The 27,564-nt window shown below is 35.1% G+C and overlaps 1 protein-coding gene and 1 pseudogene across 2 annotated transcripts; one reads left to right on the top strand and one right to left on the bottom strand.

Annotated features, from left to right (window-relative positions):
* Positions 1-13,742: 13,742 nt before the first annotated feature.
* LOC114284002 (putative inactive poly [ADP-ribose] polymerase SRO5) lies at positions 13,743-16,941 on the bottom strand. Its single transcript, XM_028226877.2, has 5 exons — positions 15,592-16,941; positions 15,252-15,493; positions 15,009-15,145; positions 14,818-14,913; positions 13,743-14,169 (listed from the first exon to the last, which is right to left on the bottom strand). Exons 1-5 carry the CDS (start codon positions 16,212-16,214, stop codon positions 14,086-14,088), a joined length of 1,182 nt encoding a protein of 393 aa, XP_028082678.2. The 5' UTR covers positions 16,215-16,941; the 3' UTR covers positions 13,743-14,085.
* Positions 16,942-22,283: 5,342 nt separating this feature from the next.
* Positions 22,284-27,151, top strand: LOC114285812 (chorismate mutase 1, chloroplastic-like; annotated as a pseudogene). Its single transcript, XR_014356337.1, has 7 exons — positions 22,284-22,482; positions 24,387-24,412; positions 24,937-25,158; positions 25,242-25,328; positions 25,701-25,844; positions 26,404-26,496; positions 26,627-27,151. The product of XR_014356337.1 is annotated as a chorismate mutase 1, chloroplastic-like (transcript).
* The last annotated feature ends 413 nt before the right edge of the window (positions 27,152-27,564 follow it).

The raw sequence follows: 27,564 nt of genomic DNA, 5'->3' as shown, positions 1-27,564 counted from the left end.
GGTTCACAGCAAAAGTTAAATATACCTTCAATCTTTTTTCTTTCTTTTTTAATATATTTAATGTTAACAATTTTTTTTTTTTTTTTAAGGTTCACAACAAAAGTTAAATATACCTTCAATCTTTTTTCCTTCTTTTTTAATATATTTAATGTTAACAACCTTCTTTTTTTTCTTTTTTTTTTAGAAAGGTTTTAGTTAAATATACCTTCAATCTTTTTTCTTTCTTTTTTAATATATTTAATGTTAACAACTTATTTATTTATTTATTTTTTATTTTTTTAAGGTTCACAACAAAAGCTAAATATACATTCAATCTTATTTTATTTTATTTGGTTCAACAACAAAATCAAATAAACATTAATTAATTAATTAAAAAGTTTGTTTTATAATAATCAAATATATAATTTTGAGAGAATCAAAAAGTTTGTTTGAAAAAAGTGTTATGAGATTCATATTAAATTGCATCAGGGCATAAACAAGGAATTGTTTGTTGATCTCTTAGCCACGGACATTTTAGACATTAAATCATCTTTCTCTTAGCAAATTTGAACCATTCATTTTAATTTATCCAAAATCTAATTATACCTTTAATAAATCTGAACCACTCATTTTAAGATATCTATGCATTATCACACCCAATCCATCCTCCATCTTCTTCCTTTAGTCCCCTACGAATTTTGTTGTTTGTTACTTTTAAAAAATAAAAAAATATTTTTTCAATTAAATTTTTACTAATTTCACAACACCATCACTATTATTCTCACTTTCACTGTCACACTACCATCACCATAGTCACTATCATCATTACTGCCGCCATCACCCCACCACTATGTAACAATCTCTACTTTCACCTTCGTTCCATCACCACCACCACCACCACCACCACCACCAAATATAAAAATATATATTTTGAATTTTTTTTATAAAAAATATTTTTCATTAAAAAACATTTTCTATCTAAATAAATGAAGCATAACATTGGGAAACAAGCTGATTTCAGTTAAATCTGTTCATAACTAAGAAAAATTCTTTTAATTTAAAAAAAAATATTTGGTAAGACTTTGTATCCCCTTTTTGTTTTTCTAGCAAATAAATCTTTGTACCCATCATTTCTAACCAATCACGACTCATGCTTGTTTTGATTCTCTACAATTTCCTTATTTTCAAATACATTCATATATATATATATATATATATATATATATGTTGTATAAATTGTGTGATAATATAAAACAAATAGATTCATACTCGTTAATTGATATTTCAAAATAAGCAAACCATTTTGAAAATTACGATACACAACAAAATAAAATAACATAGAAAAGCAAACCGAAACCTACACTAAACAATGTCCTTAATTTTTTTAAATAAATTAAAAAAATTCTAGATGTGCATAAAATTTGACAAGAATAATGTGACAATGTTAATTAATGTGTATTTGATTTTATTGTTGAGCCAAATAAAATAAAATAAGATTGAATGTATAGCTTTGGTTGTGAATTTAAAAAAAAATAAAATAAAATAAAAATTGTGAACCTTAAAAAAAATTTAAAAAAAAAAAAGAAAAAAGATTAAATGTGTATTTAGCTTTGGTTGTGAATCTTAAAAAAAAAAAATGGTTGTGAACCTTAAAAAAAACATTAAAAAAAGAAAAAAGATTAAATGTATATTTAGCTTTGGTTGTGAATCTTAAAAAAAAAAAAAATGGTTGTGAACCTGAAAAAATAAAATAAAAAAAAAGAAAAAATTTTGAATATATATTTAGTTTTGGTTATGAATCTTAAAAAAAAAAAAAAAAAAAAAAAAAAAAAAAAAAAAAAAAAAACATATGAGGAAATTAGTGGGTACCCATCCCCAACCCATCCCCTGTGGATATTTAAAGAATATCACTTACCCTACCCAATGGATAAGAAAAAGAGGGAAAAATCCATGTATTTGGGTTGGGTCTCCATGGATACCCACAGGGTAGGTTATCCATTGCCATCCCTAGTTGTATGTGGCAGTCAGCGGAGAGAAAAACAATAGAAATAACGGAAGGGGGGAAAATAATGGCATCTTTTGTAAATTTAAATATGCAAAAGGATATTTTCGTCTTAAAAATTGACTTAGGCGTCATTTGGGAACATATTTTTTTAGTAACTTTTTAGTTTTTTGGCTAAAATATTATGTTAAAAAAAAAACTAGTATGTTTAGAATGACTTTTTAATTTTTTATGAAAAAATGTGCAAAAAGTAGAAAGAAAAGGGAATTTTTGACTTTTTGACTTTTAACCTAAGTGATTCGTGATTCGGCTCAAGATTAATTATACCAGTTACCCAACCCATCCCCTGTGGATATTTAAAGAATATCACTTACCCTACCCAATGGATAAGAAAAAGAGGGGAAAACCCATGTATTTGGGTTGGGTCTCCATGGATACCCACAGGGTAGGTTATCCATTGCCATCCCTAGTTGTATGTGGCAGTCAGCGGAGAGAAAAACAATAGAAATAACGGAAGGAGGGAAAATAATGGCATCTTTTGTAAATTTAAATATGCAAAAGGATATTTTCGTCTTAAAAATTGACTTAGGCGTCATTTGGGAACATGTTTTTTTAGTAACTTTTTAGTTTTTTGGCTAAAATATTATGTTAAAAAAAAAACTAGTATGTTTAGAATGACTTTTTAATTTTTTATGAAAAAATGTGCAAAAAGTAGAAAGAAAAGGGAATTTTTGACTTTTTGACTTTTAACCTAAGTGATTCGTGATTCGGCTCAAGATTAATTATACCAGTTCCCAAACAATTAAAACTAACAATCTAAATCATCAAGCACGTTTCTTAGATTGTTGTTTCAAAAATAATAAACCAACACAAACGATTTTTGCGTGGAAAAACCATGATTGGAGTACCTTCAATTGTGATTAAAAAATTACGGGCAAAACGCCACAAATCAATCCACTATGAAGGAAAGAAAGAATACAAAACAACCAAACGAATTACCCAAACTCTATCAATTTGTCTTCAATGATTTGTATCTCTTCCACCGCAGCCTTCGTCTCAGAATTGATTAGATTGATGTTGATTCCATAACATCTACGTCGACTCCACGACGACACACAATTTCGAACACCTTCGAACACTCTACGCTTAATGAAGAATAACACTCTTGAAGATGATCACTCAAACAACTCCTTTAATGTGAATTGTCAAACCATGTGATTTTAATACTCAAGCATACATCAAAGGAAAACCAATAAAATAGCTCCAAAAGAAAATCCTAGATCCCTCAAAACAGATCTGGAAAAGTTAACCCTAAAACGGACTGAAACACATATATATAGAAAACAGAGGCCGCGAAGGTCGCTCAAGCGAAAACTCTCTCGCTTGAGCAAGGAACCAATTACCCGCGTATTTCTTAAGTGGCGTTGCTCGAGCCAAGCTTCCTTTGCTTGAGTGCACAATCTTCTTTTGCTCGAGCGCACAATCTTCCTTCTCAGAATTTTTGCAAACAAAGACAACTTTTGGGAGCACAACTTCTTTGCTCGAGTCAGGACTTTTTTTCTTGAACGAGCAAGACAAAACAACCAGGAAACATACAACTTGATAAACAATGTTTGTTCATGGGATCGACAAAACTAAGGGACCTAACTATCTCCCCTTTTGTCAATTTCCGGACAAAACATTCTAAAACAGTTTCTTAGCAAACACATGCACTAACCAAACAATCAACTAGAAAAAGAAAAAAAAAAAACTCATCTAACACAACAGCCTTGACGAAAAAACCTGCAACAGTACATAAACAAAACCATGGGAATAGATAGAGTAATGAATCAAAATCAAAAACCATGGATAGAGTGATTAATCAATAACAAATTATATGAGTGATTAATCAACACCAAATTTTATCAAGACATAATAAGAGTCCAAACTATTGATGAGTCCATTATCAAAATTCAATATCAAACCAGTATCACCAACTAACATGCGAAAAAATATATACCCCAACCATATATATACTCCATTTTTTTGTTCAGGAGAGACAAAAGAAACAACATGCAGCCTAAACACAATAAAAAAAGCTGTCCAAAAACAAACACAAGAAAAAACATCACTGTGGGTCTGGTGGAAGTGGCGACTCCATCTATAACAAAGAAAGGATCTGAGCAAGCGTGGCGGTCTGCTGATCGAGGCGGCCATCTAGTTGATCAAGGCGATGGGTGACAGACTGCTCGAACTGCTGCAACTGTCCACGAAACGAACGAGGACGCAACTCAGGTGCACCGACAGTGGCTGCATCAATCTTAGCCTCCTCGGCAAGTGGATCATCACCTGCATCAGACACCCCGACTCCCGACAAACCCCCCTTGACATGGACTTGACTTTATGAGACAGTTAGTTTGGTGACAGGTTTAATGGGAGAGGCAAACTCGTCATCATCAAAGGTGGGGACACCAAGGGGTGTAATAAACCAATGGAGAAAACACCCATATGGATGACCCAAAGACTTGCTACCCTTAAACACACTAATCATTTTGGATACTATCATTTCAGACAGGTTGATGGGAAGGCAATGGTCAATGCAATACAATACATACCCCTGATCTTGGGTAATGTGAGAAGAATGAAAGGTAACATGAATGTTTGTACAAACTATGATATTTAGGAGACGGAAATGGAGAAGAAGCTCATTTTGCTGAATGAGAGCCCTGACAACCCAAGTCTGGGGAGTGCCGCAAAGTTCAGTGGCCACCTGATCAAAATCAACAAAGCTACGGGGTATAAAAGGATAGTGACAGTTCTGGACTTCCGAAAGATTAAGAAACTGCCTAATGACTTCGTCATTAATGACCAGGGCTTTGTTACGAATCCAAGTGTGAAAAGATGGAGCTATTTCCTTGCAAATTGAGTGCATATTGCAATAGAATTCCTAGACCCAACTAAGATTTTGTGGACTAGAGAAAAGCAGGACCTGGTCACCACCTAAAGCATCAAACAGAGACCGGATCGGAATAGACTCAAAGGCACTAAGGTGGACATTGCATTTTAAGTGAACTTTCCTAGAAACATAGAAATCCCGATAAAGGTTGGATTTTTCCTTGGATTGAAATTTTTCGGTATTGAAATTGGGCCGAGACACGGTGGTTTTACAGTATTTAGAGAACAGCCATGACTGACCGACAATAAGAAAAGACCACCACAAAACCCCAACCCACCAAGATAGAGCCAAGGAACACCCAAAGCCCATTAGCAACCCCCCAAAACAACATAAGAGCATAACACAAAGCATTAGTCCAATAGAATTAAAGCAGCCAAAATTCACAAAATAGAACATCAGCATTATTTCAATTTCTGGAATAGCAGGGACAATAGAGATGCAGTATTAGGTTAAGTGTAAAAATCACTCCCAAAAAAAAAAAAAAATGCAACAGTAATAGGTTGAGGAAACCCAACAAACATCCAGGCAATAACCATTAGAAAGCAGCAAATTAACAAGAGTATATATTGCAAACCAAGAATAAAGCAAAATTAAAGCTCTAAAATTAAAACCCTAACAATCACATAGGTCAGAAGAAAGCAAAAACCCTAGATAGCAAGCACGACCTACACACAAAATAGAAGTAGGAAAAAAAAAACACTAAAACTCCAAAAAGACAAATGAAGCAGCACTCACAAAGAGAGAGAGAGAGATGGGGAAAAAAAAAGCAAAAAAAACACAACCCACAAGAAGAGAGAAATCTTACCAAAACCTCAAGAGGAGAAGCGAATGGAGGAGATAAACACCCTCCTAGGAGAATCCAACCGACGAATAGCAATGGAGGCAAAATCGCCCTAGGAGAGAGAGAGAGAGAGAGAAAGAGAGAGAGAGAGAGAGCAATCGAAGCAAATGGGGGAAAATATGACTGAAAAGGCAGAAGAAACAATTTAAACCTTAACAGGTCGCTCGAGCAAAGACACTTACACGCATTTGGGTTGCTCGAGCCAAGACATTGTCGCTCGAGCCCAAAAAACAAGCTCTCAGAATCTGTGCCATCTGCAAAGGTACTGGGTTGAAGTAATGCTCGCTCGAGCACAAACTCCCTAGCTCGAGCAAAGAAGAAAAAACAAAAACACCTGAAAAACACCTTTCTGAGCAAAAAACAAAACACTTACACTATCAAGTGAGACTTGAAACAAAAAAGAAGTGAGGTCAATAATAAGAATGTGACACTAAGATGAGATAATCCACAAACCATGAAGCCCACAAACTTGCAATATTGACAACATGAAGCACAATATCATGAACAAATCAGATAAATATTGATCAATGAGCATAAGCTACATGAGAATGCACAACTCAAATACAAACTTGAGAGCTCACATAATGAATGTGTGTGTGTGTGTGTGTGTGTGTGTGTGTGTGCGCAATCCTTGAAAGGCCACATAGTTAGAGTTAATCTTTGTTGTGATCGGATGGCTAGACCTTCGACAAAAGTTGCTAAACATTACTGAGAAAAGTCAAACCACTAGAAATCAAGAGGTATTTGTTGAGTAAAAGTGGAGGCTCCTCCTCAATCAATGAGTTTTTTTTTTTATATTTAATTTTTGACTTTTCTTGCTTGTGGGCACTCACTGGTGCCATGCACGCTCAAGAGTATGGAGACCAAACCAGAGAAGCATGAAAGCAGTAAGGATGGCCTAGTTGGTGCCTCTGAGGTAGCATTTTCCTAATGCCTAGGCTTCAATGAATTGAGGGAGGAACTGTAGAAGTGAAAAAAACAATGGTAGATGGTTAAGAAACTCAATATCACCCATGATATGCCAGTATAGGTCAATTCCACCAATAATGTAAAAGAAACACTATTAGTAATCCATAGAGAACTTTGATCACTTGTGCGGAAACCCCTGCAACAGTTTATCTCGAGGAAGTGCAGAGAATGAGATCATGAAGTCAATGAGCATAAGCATTTAGAATGAGCTAAGAACAAAGATCAATGAAATCTTGCAAGCAGCATGAGAGGAGTTCATATGAGTGTAAATACATAGATTACAAGATTCAATGACAATGAGATTATAGCATCCAAGTAAACATAAAGCCAATCACGCTCACCCACTCAAGTAACAGGTCACACCATAGTGACTAAGCACAACACCCAAGGTCTTTCTAAGGAAATCAAACCTAAGAAGATCAAGGGGTATTGTAAAAATATCAGCTTTTTGATGCTTAGTGGGTACATGTTCAAGAACAACAAGGCCCTCTTCCACTAACTCTCGAATGAAATGATGACGAATTTCAATGTGTTCTATGTAAGAATGTTGGACAGGATTTTTAGAAATGTTAATGGCACTTGTGTTATCACAGAAAAGGGTGATAGTGTCTTGGTTTATACCATAATCACGAAGCATTTGTTTCATTCACAACATTTGTGCATAACAACTTCCTGCAACAATGTACTCGGCCTCAGCGGTTAAGAGAGAAATAGCATTTTGCTTTTGGCTATGCCATGTAATCAGATTATTCTCAAGGTAAAAACGCCCCCCAGATATACTCTTCCTATCATCAACACACCCTACCCAGTTGGCATCAGAAAAACCAGTAATTTCGGTTGTAGTGTCGATAGAAAACTAAGCCCGAAACCCCAGTGTCCCATTAACATACTTAATGATGCATTTGACCGCAAGAAGATGAAACTCTTTAGGACTGGCTTGGTAACGGGCACAGACACTTATACTAAATGCAATGTCAAGTTAACTAGCTGTGAGGTAAAGAAAACTTCTTATCATACTCCTATAAAGGGTAGAATCAACATCAATACCAGATGAATCTTTGGAAAGATGAAAACTTGTACTCATGGAAGTACGAGCAGGTTTGGACGACTCTAGACCGAACTTTGACACAAGGTTTTTGGCATACTTAGTTTGAGAAACAAACATACTCGAAGGAGACTGTTTAATTTGAAGACCTAAGAAATAAGAAAACTCTCCCATCATACTCATCTCAAACTCATGTGTCATGCAATCCGAAAAATATTTCACAAGATAATTAGCAGTGGATCCAAACACAATATCATTAACATAAATCTGAGCAACAAGTATATGAGATTTAGTATGTTTCACAAATAAAGTCTAACCACTCTACCCCTTTGAAAATCATTATTAAGAAGAAAGGTAGTAAGTCTATCATACCAAACCCAAGGGACTTGTTTCAACCCATACAAAGCCTTGTTTAACTTGTAAACATGGTTTGGACATTTTGTGTCCTCAAACTTTTTTAGTTGCTCAACATAAGCCTCTTCTTTCAAGTATCCATTCTCATCAGATTTATTTTTAAAGATCCACTTGATACCTATCACATTCATGTCTCTAGGTTTGGGAATAAAAGTCCAACCTTTGTTACGTTCGAATTGACTTAACTATTCATGCATAGCATTAACCCAACTATCATATAGTAAGGCCCCTTTTATATTCTTAGGTTCAATTAATGAAACATAACACGTATGAGATACCTCTTCCCGAATTTGTCTTCGGGTTTTCATTCGATCTGAGACACTTTCAATCACCTGTTGAGTAGGATGATTCAGTTTCACCCTTGCTGATGGCTTGAATTCTGGACTTGTAGTGACAGGAGCATCAGAAGTGGTGTCTCTTTGTGTTGGACTCGGACTTACCTTAGAAATTGGTGCAGCCTCACCTTCTTGAGCTTGGACCTCAGCTTCTCCTTGACTTTGTGGTTCAGTATCCAGGATTGGAGACTCACCATTTTCTTCCTTATTTGTCGCTGAAGTGGGAGAACCTATGTTATCTATAACCGCATTGATCGATTCCATTAAAGATAAAGTTTGCAAGTTATAGACACGAAAAGCTCTACTAGTGGTTGAATACCCTAGAAAAATACCTTCATCACTTCGGGAATCAAATTTTCCCAAAGGATCTCTGTCTTTAAAAGTGTGACATTTACTCCCAAAAGTTTTGAAGTATTTTACATTAGGTTTCAATCCCCATACATAATTCATATGGAGTTTGTAAAGTACTGGGCCTTAAATACACACGATTCACAACATAAACAGCAGTATTTAAGGCTTGAGCCCAAAATTTTGGAGGAGCTTTCTTATTTAGGAGCATGACCCTAGCCATCTCTTGAACAACCATGTTCTTCCTCTCAATAACTCTATTTTGTTGTGGAGTAATCGATGCAAAAAAATTCATGCTTAATCCCATGCATATCACAAAAATCCGAAAATGAACTATTTTCAAACTCAGGACCATGATTAGTTCGGATTCTTATAATACACCCAAGAGAAACACCCTGTTCATTTTGGATTTTAAGGACTAAGCCCTAGAAAGCATCAAATGTATCAGATTTTTCTCTTAAAAAATTTACTCATAAAAAACGAGTATAATCATCAACGGTTAAAAAAATGTATCTTTTACCTCCAATACTTTCAGTGCGAGTGGATCCCTATAAGATCCATATGAACCAGTTCAAAAGAACGCTTGGTTATGAAGCTGTTCACCTTTTTATGAGAAGCACGAGTTTGCTTCCCAAGTTGACATAGTCCACCACATGGTTTACATTCTTACCCATTTTAGGTACTCATCTCACAAGTTCTTTGGTGGCTATCTTAGTTAGGTCTTTGAAATTCATGTGACCTAATCTTTGATGCCACAGATCAATATTACTTATGATGGCTGAGTGGCAAGTGAGATCATTAGTGGTAACAATCCCATAGCAGTTATCAGATGTGCGAACCCCATGCATGACAGTATTTCCCTTCTTATCTAAAATTTCACATTTATTTTTTGAAAATAATACTTCATGGTGGGAATCACACATTTGACTAATACTCAAAAGATTTGCTCTAAAGCCATTTACAAGTAATGCATTTTCGAGTTTGAGAAGACTAGCCACACTTATAGAGCCTTTACCAATGACTCTAGAAGTGCCACCATTTCCAAAAGTAATAATTCCTCCTTCATATTTTTCAAGAGAAATGAAATAGAATTTGTTACCAGACATATGATGAGAGCACCCACTATCAAGATACCACATGTGTGAGTCACGTGCTTTTAGAGCAGTATGAACAACAAAACAAGTCAAGTGTATCTTTTTAGTCTTAGTAAAATCAGGACTGACATTCTTGGTAAATGTCTTAGCATTGTGAACAACCTCATGAATTTTGGTGTTCTGCCTAGACATGTAAGGTTGTCTCCTAACCCAAATAGTATTAGAATTTTTACCCTTTTGAGACACCTTACCAAACAACTTAAAGCAATAAGGATGAATGTGGCCATACCTACCATAATGATAACAAATAAAAATAGGTTTTACCCCCCTTTTGTTGATCTTACCCCTGTTAGGCAGATGAAGAGAGGGATCACCCTGTTGTACCTTCAACTTTCCCTTTGTTTGAGTCTTGATGTTATGTGATGTAGAGGCTTGTCCCTTGTGAACTATCGCATTACCATAGCCTAGCCCACTTTTTTCACAACCCATTTGGTGAGACCTAAGGATGTCTTCTAATGTCTTTGAACCTTTGTTCCACATGGCAATTGTGGTTCTAGCATCTCTTAGTTCTTCATCTTTTTGACCAACCATCTCTTCCAATGTAGATTGTGACATCTCAAGGTTTTTAATCTTCTCTTCATATGTGGCATATATTTTCAAAAGTTCATTCTTTTTAGTCTCACAAGATAGAAGTTTTCCACATAGCTTTTGCCTGTCATTAGAGATCTTGATGACATTCTACTTTGCCGTTGCAATTTCTCCTTTTAGCTTGACATTCTCGCTTTCACATGCTTTGAGCTTAGGAGTGAGTTTGTCATTGATCTTAGACAAATTCAAAGATTCATCGTAAAGCTTTTCATAAGCTTGTTGTAGGTCATCACTATTAATCTCATCATTGTCTTCTGAGGTTTCATCATCTTCTTTTTGCTCCTCTTTCTCCTAGACCTTATCCAGTCGAGCAACTAAGGCAAGAAAGTTGATAGACGGTGGTGAAGATGACTCTCCTCTTTCATGAAATTGACTCATAATGTCCCATGTATTTTTGACCTTTGTGCAGCGAGCAATCCGTTGTTGTTCTTCGTCAAAAATTGCTTCACGAATAGTAGTCAAAACTCTTTGATTACTCGGATTGTCAATGCTTTTAACATTCTCTTCAATAGCTTGCCAGCTCTCAGGGTTGTGAGCTCTCAGAAACATCCTCATTCTGATATTTCAGAACAAGTAATTACTTCCATTAAAGGTAGGAGCACATTGCAGGTTCTGACCACGAGCAAATTCCACTAGCTTTGGAGGAGATTGAGTGATAGTAGACCAGAATGCCATGTAAAGTACTATCTCTGTCTTCACTGGATTCGGTTTCTTCGGGTTCTTGCTCTGACCCGTTTTCATCTTCCCAAGTCATTGTATAGACTTTCTTCCAGTTCTTTTTCAATGGACATTCAAGAGAAATATGTCCAAACCCTTGACATTCGTAACACTTGACACCTTGCCCCTTCATAATCTTTTTTTTTTAGTTTTTGGAGCAATTTTTGGTGGAAAAGTTCTGAGTTTTTCATTCCTCTTATCTTTTGAACTAGGATCCTTGAAATTATGCTTCTTTTTCTTTAATTTTTTTTTGAACTATTTGGTAAACATAGTCGTCGTTTCGGACTCTAAATCAAACTCAATCTCAGGGGTCTTAGTAGTCTCATGAGTACTAGTAAAAGCCACACTATCTTTTTATTTTTTCTTAGAAATTTGGTGGGCTTCATAAGTTTGTAAGTTTCCAACCAACTGATCAAACTTAAGGGTATCAACATCCCGAGCCTCCTCAATAACTGTAACTTTTGATTGGAACCTCCCGGGTAAAGAACTTAAGATTTTTCCATCAACCTTAGCTTCAGGGATTTTTTCACCGAGTGTGAAACAGGAATGCACAATGTCACTAAATTTAGCATAAAAATCATCATACATCTCATCATCATGCATAAAAAGAGTTTCAAAAGAAGATGTGAGACGTTGAAGTTTTGACCTTTTAACAGAAGTAGTACCCTCATGAATAGTTTCAAGAATATCCCAAGCCTCTTTTGCTATCTCACAAGTGCAAATACAACGAAACTCTTCAGGTGTGATGGAGCAAAAGAGGGAATTGAGAGCCTTACTATTCCAACTCGAATTTTGATAATCGAATACGTCCCATTTATCAAGAGGTTTGAAAATATCAACACCATCAATGGTGACAATAGGTTCACTCCACCCATAGATCACATAATGCCAAACTTTCTCATCGATAGATTTTAAAAACGCTCTCATACGAGCTTTCCATTAAGAATAGTTTGTACCAACAAGTAGCGGAGGTTTATGGGTCAAGTTACCTTCACGAATTGAATCCATATCACCAATCACACAAAATCACACTCCTATAGTTTTAATAAAAACAAAGAGTGACCTGCTCAAGATTAATTATACCAGTTCCCAAACAATTAAAACTAACAATTTAAATCATCAAGCACGTACGAAAATGATTTAGATTGTTGTTTCAAAAATAATAAACCAACACAAATGATTTTTACATGAAAAAACCACAATTAGAGCACCTCCAATTGTGATTAAAAAATCATGGGTGAAATGCCACAAATCAATTCACTATAAAGGAAAGAAAGAATACAAAACAACCAAATAAATTACCCAAACTCCGTCAATTTGTCTTCAACGACTTGTATCTCTTCCATCGCAGCCTTCGTCTCAAAATTGATTAGATTGATGTTGATTCCACAACATCCATGTCGACTCAACGACTGCGCACAGTTTTGAACACCTTCGAGCACTCCACTTTTGAATCTCTGGATTCCACCGAAGAATAACACTCTTGAAGATAATCACTCAAACAACCATTTGATGTGAATTGTCAAACCATGTGAGTTTAATACTCAAGCATACATCAATGGAAAACTAGTAAAATAGCCCCAAAAGAAAACACTAGAGCCCTCAAAACAGATCTAGAAAAGTTAACCCTAAAATAGACTGAAACACACACACACACACACACACACACACATATATATATATAGAAAATAGAGGCCGTGAAGGTCGTTTGAGCGAAGAGTCACTCACTCGCTCGAGTGAGGAACAATTACGCGTGTATTTCTTAAGTGGCGTCGCTCGAGCGCGCAATCTTCATTTCCAAAATATTTGCAGACAAAGACAACATCTAAGAGCACGAGCTAGGACTTCTTCGCTCGAGTAAGCAAGACAAAACAACCAGGAAACATACAACTCAATAAACAAAGTTTGTTCATGGGATTGACAAAACTAAGGGACCTAACAGACTAAAAAGTGATATTGCCAACGAGGCCTTACTCTCTACAGACGAGAGTGGCCCTCATAGTCTAACTATGCGTTTTAATTCACAAACTACGTGGGAGTTATGTAGTTAATTCCAAATTATAGAGGGTAATCTGCACATGACCCAAACTACGGGGAGTAAAGTGAAATTTGCCCTATTATAAATAAACTTGTAAGCCTTAGGCCAAAATGGTTTTTGACATATTATAACACTTACGGGGAGAATTCTCCTCTTTCCTATATTTCTAGTAATCTTTGGATTCAACAGGTTGTAGAAGAGTTGCAACTACCTTTGCTGTGCAATTTTGTTGTTGTTCATGCTCTACACTGCGTCACCCCATAAGTCTCACTTGCACTGGTTTGCAATTAATTTCCCTATTGATATGCAAAGAAGGATTGTCTGTTCTCACAATGAAGTTTGCTCCTTGAGAAATAGAAACATTGAAGAACTCGATCAATGAAAAAAGGATTTTATTAATTGATCACAAAATTGCTGATAATATTGCAACAAAAAAAGAAAAATGAAAAAAAAGAAGTGCTACTCCCCAAGTCTATACAAGCATAAGCTACTACCAGAAACATAAGCAAGCCCACTTTGCCATCTGCTGGTTCATATTGCTCACCATTGTCTTCTTTCAAATTAGCTTAAGAGAATATGCCAATTTCATATTACTGCCACTTCATCACTGAAATTTTTGTGATATGTATGGATATGCCGATTTGTCCATGAAAACTGCTTTTGTTCTCATATTCGACATAGCAACTTGCAGCAGAATACTTTCAGCAAAAGATCAACTCATCAACTCTGCTTGAATTCTGAGTTTCTTCGGTGAGACTTGCTTGAGCTGTTGGTTGTCGAAAAGTCTGTTGATGCTTTAAGTTGCTGCAACATCAAATTCACATTTCTAAGTTTATGGAAACCACATAACAGGTGGATATGAATAACAGAAAAACAGAATCAAACAAAAAGGCACAAAGAAGGGGAAAAAAAAAATAGAAGGTGAAAAATGGAATGATCAAAAAACTCACTGCAAGCTTAAAGAATATCGAAACCAATGATGCTCCACCAATTAACCAGTGGCAAGAAGCATATTATGATTCTCAAGAGTTTGTTTATGTGCATTTTTTTATTTTTTATTATTTTTTTCCCCCAACTAAAACAAGAGCCAGACACTGGGAAATGCATCAAACTGAATACAGTTGAATGAATAAATTGTGAAATGGTTGAATATAGTTGAAATGACATTTAAAAGAACCCCAAAGAACTTGAATATATATAATCCCCCTAGTGTCCCTTTTTAAGATTTAGTTCAATATACAGAGGAATTTGTGAAATGGTTCATAAAACTATGGGTTAAAAATGCTTATATAATAGCAAACACACCCACAGTAATTAGCCCCCTGGGGAGGAAGAAGAAAACAAACAAACAATGTGAGGCATTAAAAGTGATATCATATATGATTCAAATTCATCAAAAGAGACAACCATTACATTGATAAAAACATCAATTTCATTGGAGGAAGCTATTACCTTGTCCCTATAAGATTTTATGACTGCAGTCAACAACTTGTCTCCTACCATCTCTCTCACTAGCCGTATCAATTCATGCCGCGAGATCTTATTTTCCTGGAAAATAAAAATACCAAAAGAGGTTATGGAAAAAGGAAACATAAGTAAGGTATTCAAACATGCTTCCACAAATGCAAGTGATCAATACTTACTCTATGATCAGTGTGGTACTTGGAAATCAGACTAACGGTTTGAGGAGGTAAGAACTTTGAAAGCACTGAGATTAGAGTACAAAATGGCATCCAAGGTGAATTGGGTTTCCTCAGTGGAGCTTGAATTCTTCGCTCGCCTAATCAATCGAAAACACAAACCAAATTGATTGAAATGTTCCAAATTTCTGATCCACCATTCAAAACAAGATAATAACTTTGGGAAATATGTGATCAATTTGGTACCTTTTGAGCAAGGAGGAGCTCTGAAACTTATAATGTACTCTGGCAAGATATGGGTATTCATGTGGGTACTCCAAACTACATACTTCTTAGGAGTTACAAGATTGTCAACACCAGAATCAAACTCTTCTGAACTCGGATAACACTGTTCAGACCCAGGATGAACAACCTCCATATTCCCCAGGATAACCCGGCAAAGCAACACATGCTTTAACCCATCATTATCAACAATTGAAGATTTCACACTGTTAAACACAAATTTTAAAAATTACACATGATAGAGACTACTAGTAAATTAGTAATATATATATGCAAAAAATTAAGGCATTGTATTGTTGCTTACCTATCAATAGGGGAATCATCAGGAGATAGATAGATGCCACGGCCAAACCATCCCTTGTTCTCAGCATCCCCACAATGACCAAAACCATGAGAAACAATCTTCTCAATCTCATCCCTAGAAGCACCATACCAAGCATACTTCAAATTTGCATTACCACCACACTTCTTTGAAATTGCTCGTGCGAAAATATGAAACGATTGAAGCCGGGCTTGTCCTGTGAAGCTAGAACAAGAATTTCTGTGAATGGAAACTACAGAAGTATCCAATCCAAGAGAATCCAAACCCGATATGAATCGTCGCTTGATAATCTCGTGCAGCCTATCTTCTTCATCCAATTTGATCAACCCATTAACAGACAATTGAGATTGATCAGTGTTGGGTCCTGAAATCCCACTTTCACAGTCGGAAATTGATGTGTGTTCTTGATCATTACCATCATCATCATCATCATCATCGGTTCCTGAGACCGAATCTTCGGTACCCGAATCCTGAAACTGGTTATCAAACTCATGTGTTGTAATCTTGTTAGAAACTAACTCTCTATTACTATTTACATGCTCGTCAGCAGTTTTCATAGGAGGAGAGAACAACCGACATTGATTAGCAGTACTAGAAGCCTCCATAACAAAAAATTCAAGAGAGAAAATCAATGAAAACTTGCTTGAACTATATGGTGAATTGATCACAAAAGTGTTTGAAGTTTACAAATTTATGGATCAAAAAAGGACAACCCAGGTATGAATTGCCATGGAACAAGGAAATGTAAAGCAAATTCTAGGTAGAATTGAATTCGAATTTCTTGACGTTGAAAGAAAAAGAAAAAGGTAAGAATACGAGGAATGAGAATATTTTTTCCAAACCAATATGGAGAAAAGAAAATCAATCCTATGCTTACCAGAAAAAGAAACACCACATTTTTACAAAGTCCAAGCTTGCAAAAACTAGATCAAAGAAAGATGATGATCATATACAAAGAACACAAGAAATAGAAATTTTGTGATGATCTTGAAATTCTTGAAGATGGATTAGTAGGCAAGTAAAATGATGAAAGTTAGACACCGACACCAATCTGAATGTATATATAGCTTAGTGTGCGTGTGAATGTATATCTTGTTCATTTGAATCATAGTTAGTTGTTTTACTTGGAGAAGAGGAGGAATCAGGAATCAGGAATAAGGAATAGTAGTATTAATAAAAACTAACGGAGACACCGCCACAAGTTTTATATGTTTTTGTATGGTTTGGTTTTCGCCTCTTTATTTCTATCTCTAGAATTCTCTCTCTCTCTATCTCCTGTCAGCATGGACGGTGCGGGCGCAAGCTGTTTTTAGTGAGCCGATGGTTTTAATAAAGGCTTATTTTAGGAAGATGGTAAAAAGTAATTTTTTGATTTTTAATCAAGTTTTTGATTTTTTTAAATAAATGATTTAGAAAGTTGGTAAAAAGTGACTTTTGACTTTTTTGATTAATATTTATTTATGATGTCAAATCATAATAAAATTACCAAACTATCCCCATTTATTTAAAATATTTACAATTTCACCTATGTAACACATTTTGACCCATGAGGATAAAATTGTAATTTCACCGTTGGCTAAAAACCAACTTCCCAAATGAAAAAAAAAAAGACAAAAAAGCCAACTTTTGACTTTTGCTACAAACCAAAAAAAGTGACTAAAAGCCAACTTCCCAAAATAGCCCAAAATATCTTATCTGGGGTACCCCACCAATGGGGATTGTTAAAAGAAAAAATTATTTCCTGATGTACGGGCATCGCGTGACTAGGGTGTGGGCGATGCAATTCGTACCTCTTTAGAGTAAAATTATAAATTAAATGAGAGGTTGGCAAATTATGGTTTGGCAAACTACAACTTGAACGGCTTGCATAATATATAATACTAATTTACATAATATTTTTTTTATATATAACTCAAACTAATTATATATATATATATATATAATTATTAATTTAAAATGGCATCCCCCAATAAGAAATGGTAGAAACGTCCATCAAATCATATCAAAATTTAAAATAAGATCTCATGGTAAGTTTGTCAAAACAAAGAGGACCCATCAGTGTATTAGAATATTTACGGGACTATTTGGGATAACTGATTCCTATATGGGACTTTCTGATAATTTTTTTTATTTTTTTATGGATAATATACATTAAAAATAATACAAAATAAACGATTCAAATCATTAAAACAAGACCCACAATGAACCTATAAACTTCTCAACTTCTCTCCTATTAAAATCTCAATATGAGAAGTATCCAAATCACTGTTCTGTTATGCTTTGCTATTAAAAATCATTTTTAATATTAAAAAATAGTTTGATAAAAATAAATACAAAAGATTATTTTTAAAATTGAAATAATTGATGTTGAGTGGATTTCTATGGAGAATATGGCGTTTGGCCCAACTATTGATCCTTTATAAAGAAAATATTATGAATAATGAAATGGTTTGATGAAAATAACAAATTATTTGTTTTGAAAAAAAAATTTATTCCATCTTTACCCCCACTAGATTATTGTCGAACCATTGCCGACATGGAAAAATCACTAGAAAAATGGCTACAAAAATCACGGGCGATGTTTGGTGGCGACAATTGATAATGGTAATGATAAAGACAAATATAGATGAATTAAGTAGAAAGATAGATGCGTCGATAAATAAGAAATAACACGTAAATAAATAGGTGACATGAGTAGATAGATGACATATATAAATATGTGATATCCACAATAAGTGAACATTGCATACATAGATAGATAGATAAGATTAATATGGTCTTTCAAATCATATTTTGGCCTTTCAACCCCAAAACAATAGAGTTTGGGGCTATTGTCCCCAAACTTTTAAAATTTAACTTATGTGTGAGTTTCTTTTAAAATTGCAAAAATTATTATAGTTTTCAAAAAATAAAAAATATGTAAAAATGATAATTTTTTATTTTATTCACCAATGCAAAGAGACTGAATATTATCCTTATATTGTCTTAAAAGAACTGTGTAGATGGTTCCACTCTATATCTATATTATTATATAAAACTTATAGTTTTTTTTAAAGTATATCAGAAATAAAAAACTTATAATCAAATTACAAAATTATTTCAGTGTTTTTTTTACTTTTATTTTTTAAATCTCTCAATTGCTTCAGTTTTAAGTTTCATAGCACACGATTGTGTGTGCAACATACTAGCTTTTAGACATACACGATCGATTCATGGGCGAGTAATAATTTAAAATCTAAAAAGTTTTTTTTTTATTTGAAAAAAAAAATTAATCTATACTATATATTAAGGAAAATGAGATTTTTAATTTTAAGAGTTCTACGAGTTTCAAAACTCCAATCCAATTATGTTGATTTTTGGCTAAAAATTAAATTTTTAAGTTTAAAATTTAAAATTATATTCAACAAAGAATTTATTGAATTCACCTATTATTTAGGGATTTAAATTTCAAAATACACATGACTTAAGGAGTTATTTTCCATAATAAAACTATTATATATATATATATATATATTACCTAGCTAATCAACTGGAATTTACTATAAAAAAAACTTCCATAATAAACATCTTTCGTTGCTTTCAAAATAAAAAAGAAGCTTAGACAAGAAATATCTTTATATCTGCCAGAATTAAATATTTTTTACACCTCTCTCTTTCAAAATGATAATTCTTAAGATTTCATTGGTGTATCAATTAGTTTTTTCTTTTTCTTTTTGTATTTCATTCAAGCTTAATCTCTATATCCATCCGGCCTCTGTTAGAAATGGAACAACAATAAACCAAACCCATATGTGAAAATGACCATGGATGTCTCCTTCAAATTCTAAGGTAACTACAAAAAGTTGTCGGCCTTGGTGCACTACGAGCACAAAATATTCGTCGTATGCGTACTCCCTGTGATGAAGCTTATATCTCCTTGAACAGCGTCGTATAGCTTGCAAAACAACTCAGATGAGCTAACCGGTGGGTGTGTATTGGGAAACCCCTCTGATGCTTAAGATTAATATAGGGAAAGCTTTCTAGAAATTCAGTAAGTAAAGTTACATCATCTCCTTAGGGTTTACCTTTGAGGTTTTATATATTCCACACGGTAGAACCCTAGTAGGACTCTGATTTCTCTTCGTAAAGTTCTATCAAAAGTCCATCTCTTAAAGGATAATGCCTATCCTTTAACACCCTTACCTCCAAAGTTTAAGTAAAACAACATAACTCCTAGCCCAACAATCAGGCTAAGAACACCATTCCAATTAATCAAAGACCGAGCAACCATATTGAAAGAACCTTGCTTGCATTTAAGACTATCGAGCAACATTTCACGCTATGCTAACCTGAGACACAAGACTTGGTTCAGTAGTTTGCCTCGGTCATGTGGCCAAATCTGCCACATCATAACCTGCCAACCATTATCCGACCTTCCATAGCACGGTCACAAAGCTATTTCAGCTTCAAATAACGTGGAAAGCAAGACAAAGTCAATTTAACTCGGTCCAAACCTAAGGTACATATAAATTTAGCTCGGCTCATTTGCACGCAAACTTAACTCGGCTTGTTTGCACGGCCCAAAGCCAAGATCCATACAAACTTGGCCTAGCCTATTTGCACAACGCAAATTACCCTCTCAATTGTCCCTTAATTCCATCTGTGTTGGTATGATTAGGATTACTCTTTCAAATCGAGCTAATCTATTCTATTCAACTGACGGCTACGATGTTTGTTTAGTTTGAAACGGTCTAGCCATCCGTACGGTATGTTCACCAACCACCTTGACATCACGTCTTTTCTGGGACATATGGCACTCGTCCAATGGATCCGTGCAACTACTCCTGCTATTATGCACGTTTCTCAAAAATTCAAATCATGGTGCCTTTTCCTCTCTTTATATATAGAGACAAAACATACAAACATGTCTTTCACTGTTCATCCTCGAATACATTGTTAAACCCAGTGCACCAAAGCAAGATCTCCATCTTTTCAATCATTTCAATCGATTCTATTCACCACTCACAAATCACCATCTTCATTGGAACGTTTCTATTTGATTGGAATCCAAATTCGCATCACAAACAGTAAGCTTTTGCAAGTTTTCTCTGACTTTCCATTATTGTTCTTCGAGTTCTTTGAGTTCTTGTTGAAATGTCTTCGAATCAACCTTTGTTTAGTCCATAAATGAACAATTTATAGCTTTAAACTCAAACGAATGAAATTAAAGCCTTACTAACTCCATAATCTCGCTCTAACACACCATTTGCGAAACTTGGAATCTAAATCGGATGATGAACTCTTTCGATTTGGACTTTAACTGTACATAGCTAGAGTTTTAATCCTTAGGGGTCATGAAACTGAACAACAATTTGTTTCTTAATCAACTGGAGAACTTTCTTATCACGCAAAGATCGAGATAAAAACATGCACTAGACACCAACCGAGATATTTTCCAATGACACGCTCAAAACCGAGTCGAGATACATCAAATCACGCCCAAAAACCGAGCTAAACCTTGTTAAATCATGACCAAAAAATTGGGCTAAACTTTATTAAATCATGCCTAAAAGTTGGGCTAAAATTTAACATTCACCCAACCGGTCTGCAACTTGAAAATAATGTATTCATCTCTCCACCATGCAACCTTCGAACTAGGACAGACAGCACACACCAACACTGTCACTTGGTGACTCTTCACAACCAAGCTATCGTAACACCAATTGGTACTGTGCTGATTAACCGAGCAAACAAATTGAATTATTCAATACCTTAAACTAGGCTCATGGGCAAATACCACTTCATGGTGAGTTCCCCAAGAACCATTTAAGAATTCTAAAAGGATTATAGCATTTCAGCTGACGTAAATATTGAATTGGCTAAAGAAGGAATCTTTCCATGGGACCAAGAAGGATTTTGCCCCTTCACCATGACATCCATTATTGAACGAGGGTTACACTTCCCCGTCAACCTCTTATTTGTGAACTCCTTAGGCAAACCAGACTCTACTCAACACAAGTTTCCACCAGTACACATAGGATAATAAATAGCATAGCCAAACTAAATCGCCAATTGAACCTCAACTTAGGATTAGCCGAGATATTCAATCAGTACGTGTTAAGCCGAACATAGGACGACTTCTGTTATTATTTAAAAATAAAAAGAGGCCGCAAAAAGATCATCAAAGGAACATTAGACAAAAACTTGTATGATAACTACTTCTTGTGGGTCTCTAGGAAATATGAAAACATAAAGTGCTAGCGTCAGGCTAGTATATAAACTGTAAGAAAGGATTAGCTAGTACTACAAATAGCACGGTTTTTCTACCTAACCATTTTCATATTGGGCACCAACCTAACACTTAACTCTTTTTTGCAAATTTGGATCATTTGAAGGTCAATTAAGCCTATGCCAACCAGGATGCCTTCCGAGCTGCACTAAGACATAGAGAACGATCTTGGACCAACTTGTTTGAATTTGAACCGACCTATTGGCATAGTAGAAAGCACAAGAGAAAAGTCACTGACTTCCTTCTTGAGCCATCACTAGTGCCAGATCCTTCTCTCCCTGAAGTTGTTCTTATTATCTTGACCGAGGAGGAAGATATGGCCAAACGAAGAGACATTAAGGCCCTCATCACTGGGAAAGGTTCTCTTCAGAATATACAAGCTAAAGGGCAAACAACCGAGCAATGAATGGATACTATTCTTGCTTTGGCCACCACCAGGGCTACTTTATCTCGACCCAGCAAAAAGGCTAGAATGGCTACCACCGAGCAACATCTGGTTGACGAAGACACCACCAAGTTGCAAGATGTTGAGCGAACTGACCAAGATGACCAGCTCAAGCCACTTCAAACCAAGCAAGCTGATGATTCCCTTTTTACCCCCCCCAGTATGGGCATCGGTGCTAACGCATAAGAGTCGGGCCGTGACAGCAGCAAACTCAGTCTATGTAGACAAGAGTAACCTACTAGCCTTCAATCTGACATAGGGGTTGCTCTTGCCTGCTGATATAAAGAGGCACCAATAATTGACCGACTTGAAAACCATCAGGTCGGCCGCCAAGTCCATAATCCTGGTGAGAACTATTTTTTTCTATTTTTCTATTTTTCATCTATCTTCTTGTTCCGTTTTATGATGTTGATCATGCATTGTAGGACACACAAAAAGCTTATGTTGCTCATGAGCGCGTGTTGGATTTAAGGAAGAGTATGCAAGTGACGAAAATAGATAATGAGGCAAAGACGGCCAAGCTGAAGACTCTGCAAATTGATCTAGCTAAAATCAACCACCTAAAAAGATCAATTAGTTGAGCAGGTTAGAACGACTGAAATCGCAAAATAGAAAGCATTGGCTGAAAAGAAGAATGGGTATTTGGCCGAGTTGAAGAAGCTCAAAGACAACTACAAAGCCCAAATTACCATACTGAAGAAAGATACTGAAAAGGCTGACGATTGTGTCTATGAACTGGGTAAAAAGGCCTTTGAGCGTCAGTGTGAGGCCACAAAAGATAATTTCTTTTCGTGCGGCTGGAAGATGACAATTGAGAAGCTTGGGCATGCCCCAGATTTTGATGTCTTCAAGAATCCATGGCAACATATGTAGATGCCATGCAACAAAAATTACTGGAAGCAGAGGAATAAGACAGGCCGGTTGACTATGCAGTTGCTTAATGCGAGGATTGTGTTTATGGCCCACATACAACCCGACGTTACTACTAAGGAGGACATCACTAATTTGACTATTGGTGGTGAAAACAATATCGTGCTTGAAAATGTAGATCCAATTGCTTGAATTACGTGAAATTTTTTTTTTGAAGTTGTAACCAGGCTAGTTGCCCCAACATTGTAATGATCTCTAAAATTTTTGGAGTTTCAAACATTCTCTAACCTACTTTGCGAAGTAAAAACCAGCACGACAAAAAAATTTGGAGTTGGAAACATCCTTTAACCTACTTTGTCGAGCAAAACCAGTTCAACAAAGATTTTGAAAGTTGGAAACATCCTCCAACCTATTTCATCAAGCAAAAATTAGCCTGGCGAAGATTTTTAGAGTTGGAAACATCCTTCAACCTACTTCCACTACTAGAAAATTAGCTTTTTGCGACTAATGTTTTTGCTACTGATTATTTGACCGTCGCAAAAACTAATATTTGCAATAGCACCCTCCTTTTATTATACCTATGCCCTAACAGAGACTGATTTCCCCTGGACTCTCATTTCCCCCAAATCTGATTTCGCTCAATCGTGTGTGAGTAAGAGAATCTGATTTCCCTCTCTCGATTTCCCTCTATAGATCACCATGGTCGTCTGAAGAAGTGACCTCCAACGGTATGAACTCTCTCTCTCTTTCTCTCAGTGAGTCTCTTCGAATCATTCATGCGTATTTCAACTTCTTTGTCTCTCTACTTCGATCACTTGTTTCTTATCATCTGAACTCACTGTAGTCGCAACCGTAGATCACCTTTCGACGAAGCTTTGGTTTGAATCAATCCTTCCTCATCTGCTACAGGTACAAACTGAACCATTCAATTCTTAATTGTGTATTTTCTGTGCTGCGAAAATGATGAACTTGCTCTGAACTTGCTTGATTTCAGTTCTGAATTCGAATTATTATTATTATTTTCTGTCATGTTAGATTGGAGCATGTGTAACATCAGCTAATCTGGATTTGAAAGTTAGATCAAGGAGATATAAATAATTGTGTATTTTTTACGAAGCTTTTATAGATTCGGACCTTATAGCGTTCAATAAATAATTGTGTATTTTCTATCATTAATTGTGTATTTGATTTCAGTTCTGTGCTGCGAAAATGATGAATGTGTATTTTCTATATCCAAATTTCTGTCATCTCTTATGTAATTTGCTTGAAAATAGATTCAGACCTTATAGTGTTCGATAAATAACAAAATCGAATAGATTATATAGCTATTCAATCCAATCCTTTATTGTTTATATAGCTGTTATATTCAATGAGTCAATCTTTTTTTTTCTGTTTCATGAGATGCTCATGATTGAATATATTAGTGTTTTTGATCTTTTCATTTGCATTGTTCTGTGGGACTTGGAGGCCATTGTTCATCTATGAATGTTTTACTTGAAAACCTGCAACAAGAATGGTTTCAAGAAATAAATATGCTAAACTACTGATGTATTGTTTTGTGGCACTTGGAGGCCATTGTTTATCTGTATATATGATATGATTTTACTTTCAATTGTTAATGCTCTGCTTATTGGTGAAATCCATATGATGGAGCAGATGTGTATCGCTTGGTTATCATCCTTCTGAACAGTGGCTGCTCAAAATCATTCTCTCTTTTATTTTTTTCGACTTTGCTGTTTAGTAGTTGTTGTACTCAATCTGTTGGAAACATTTTAATGTTCATATTACTCTAGAGGGTATAAGAAATTCTTTAATTCGACAAGAGGACAGCATCATATTTAGCCTCCTGGAGAGAGCTCAATATTGTTTCAATGTTGACACATATGACCCTAATGCTTTCTTCATGGATGGGTTCCACGGCTCGGTTGATTTCATGGTCAAAGAAACTGAAAAGCTTCATGCTCGGGTATGTTATGCCTTAATTTATGAAAGGAGGAAAATAGAATGATTTTATTTCTAGTTTTTGATTTATTTTTTAGTGCATATCAGGTTGGAAGATACAAGTGTCCCGATGAGCATCATTTCTTCCTAGATGATCTACCAGATCCAATGCTGCCACCTTTGCAGTACCCTTAGGTAAGACAATAGATACAATGGTTTTAGTTAATTTACTCTCAGCCAGAATTATGATTGACATAGCTTGTAACATAATGCGTAACATGCAAATTTAAGAAGTTTGGATTGGAATATGGCAAACTTGGAGGGTGCTTGTTCATGACTTCTTGTGCTCAATTTAATTTGATGAAGTCAACCACATAGATTTGCTACATGCATGAAACTTTATCAAATCCAAGTGTAGAATGTAATCTTGATGTTAATTTAGTAAAATCTTGGTATCAACTATTACAATTGTTAAACTCTCTCTTTCTCACTATGCACTTGTTTGTGTTTGCAAATTTTTATGCCAGCCATCACTGACATAGCCCCTTTGTTTATATATTCAAATAGGTTCTTCATCCCATCGCTGATGCAATCAATATCAACAATAAAATATGGGATATGTATTTTAGGGATCTTCTTACAAGACTAGTCAGGGAAGGAGATGATGGTAACTGCGGTTCAGCTGCTGTCTGTGACACAATCTGCTTGCAGGTATACATTTTTAACATATAATTAATCTCGATTAGTTTGAACTGTGAATTATTGGAACAGGAGATGATTTCACTGCAATAATGTACTGTGAGCTGCATTTTAATTCTTCTGAATGTGTGCTTGCTTTAACACACCTATTTGTAGATGATAATTTGTTTTTAATTTGATTTTGTCCATGATGCTCATCATGTTAAATTTTCTACAAATGGTAAAGCAAGCAGCCTAAACTGAATATCCTACGTTGAACTATAGACAAGACATTTTCCCCGTTGTAAAACAGTGAATGATCCATTTGCCAAGTATTAGTGACTGCCTACTGTTTGCACTAGTTACATTAATGATCCAACATTCTTTCTCATGATAGAAGTAAAGTAATTGATGGATTTGTTGCTTTTGTAGATATATGCTGACTAATTATATATATATATATATTAGCATAACGTTTTTCGATATGTTTTTTATATATCCCAAAGCATGGCATTTAACGTAGTGTTGGGGATTAACCAATCATTCTAACTTGCAACTATTCCTTCTATGTATTGCTGTACTTTGTTTGCAGGCTCTCTCAAAGAGAATTCATTATGGTAAATTTGTAGCAGAGGCTAAATTTCGAGCTTCACCAGATGCATATGAAGCTGCCATTAGAGCACAAGTTTATCTTTTATTTTTTAGATGCACCGAGTGCATCCATTCCTTTAGTATAACTTTTTCAAAACCTTGTGTGCTGAAACAGGTCATGATCACTTTGATTTTGTTAAATTGTGGTGCTTGTGATTTTGCAGGACAGGACTCGACTGATGGATTTGCTGACGTATCCCACTGTGGAAGAGGCGATAAAGAGTAGTGTAGAGATGAAAGCCAAAGCTTACGGAAAAGAGGTGACAGATAATAATAATGTAGAGAAGGCGAAGCTGATCCGGTAAACAATTTTTCAAAGCTTACCCAAAAAAAAACATTTAAGCTTGAAGGTCTAAGTTGTTTGATTGTTTAAAATGAACCAAATAGGTATTTATTGCTCAAGCAAAGATAATTTGAATGATGTCTAATATATTGATGTATATTTTTACAGGTAGTGTTGAGGGAGTAGTTGATATGATTGGGTGGGCGATATTGAGAGCTAAATTGAGAATTTTTTTTTTCTTTTTTTTAGTAGTTGAATCTATTAGTATTTTGTATAAATACTTTTAAGGATGGTTTGATGGATATTTGTTTTGCATGTATAGAAGTTTATATTTTGTATGCATATTTTTTTTTTTATTTTTTGAAGAAATATAATTTTGATGAGGGAAGTGATGGAAAATAATACATGTGTAATAGAATTTTTGCAAATATCACTTTACATTTATTGTATATAATATTTGAATATATATATATATATATATATGAGAATATAGATTGTTAAAACATTGTAGGTTTTTTTTTTATATAATTTTTTGCGACAGTAACAAGATGGTCGCTAATACATTGTAGACATTTTTTTAATTTTTTTGCGACAGCAAAACATTGGTCGCCATAAGCAGATTAAGCGGTCGCAAATAGTTTGCGACTGCTGTTTTGCGGTCGCAAAAAGTATTTGCCACCCCCACATTCGCGACCCCCATTTGCCGTCGCATAGGTTGTCGCAAAAGGTCTTTTGCGACTGTTTTTTATTATTTGCGACAGCTTGTAACGGTCACAAAAAGTATTTTTTTTAGTAGTGTTCCAGGAGCAAAACCCAGCT

This window comes from Camellia sinensis, chromosome 15, assembly GCF_055761805.1.
Source record: "Camellia sinensis isolate YWXY chromosome 15, ASM5576180v1, whole genome shotgun sequence".
Lineage (NCBI taxonomy): Eukaryota > Viridiplantae > Streptophyta > Magnoliopsida > Ericales > Theaceae > Camellia > Camellia sinensis.
Note: the sequence above shows the minus strand (reverse complement) of the source record. Positions and strands in the feature narration are given on the sequence as shown.

Bases quoted from the DNA above. Each gene is read 5' to 3' on its own strand.
- LOC114284002 (XM_028226877.2), bottom strand. From the start codon at position 16,214: ATGGAGGCTTCTAGTACTGCTAATCAATGTCGGTTGTTCTCTCCTCCT. The intron at 14,914-15,008 runs GTAAGTATTGAT...TTTATTTTCCAG, and splicing joins AGTACCACACTGATCATAGA to GAAAATAAGATCTCGCGGCA. The intron at 14,170-14,817 runs GTAATAGCTTCC...TTGATGTTGCAG, and splicing joins TAAAATCTTATAGGGACAAG to CAACTTAAAGCATCAACAGA.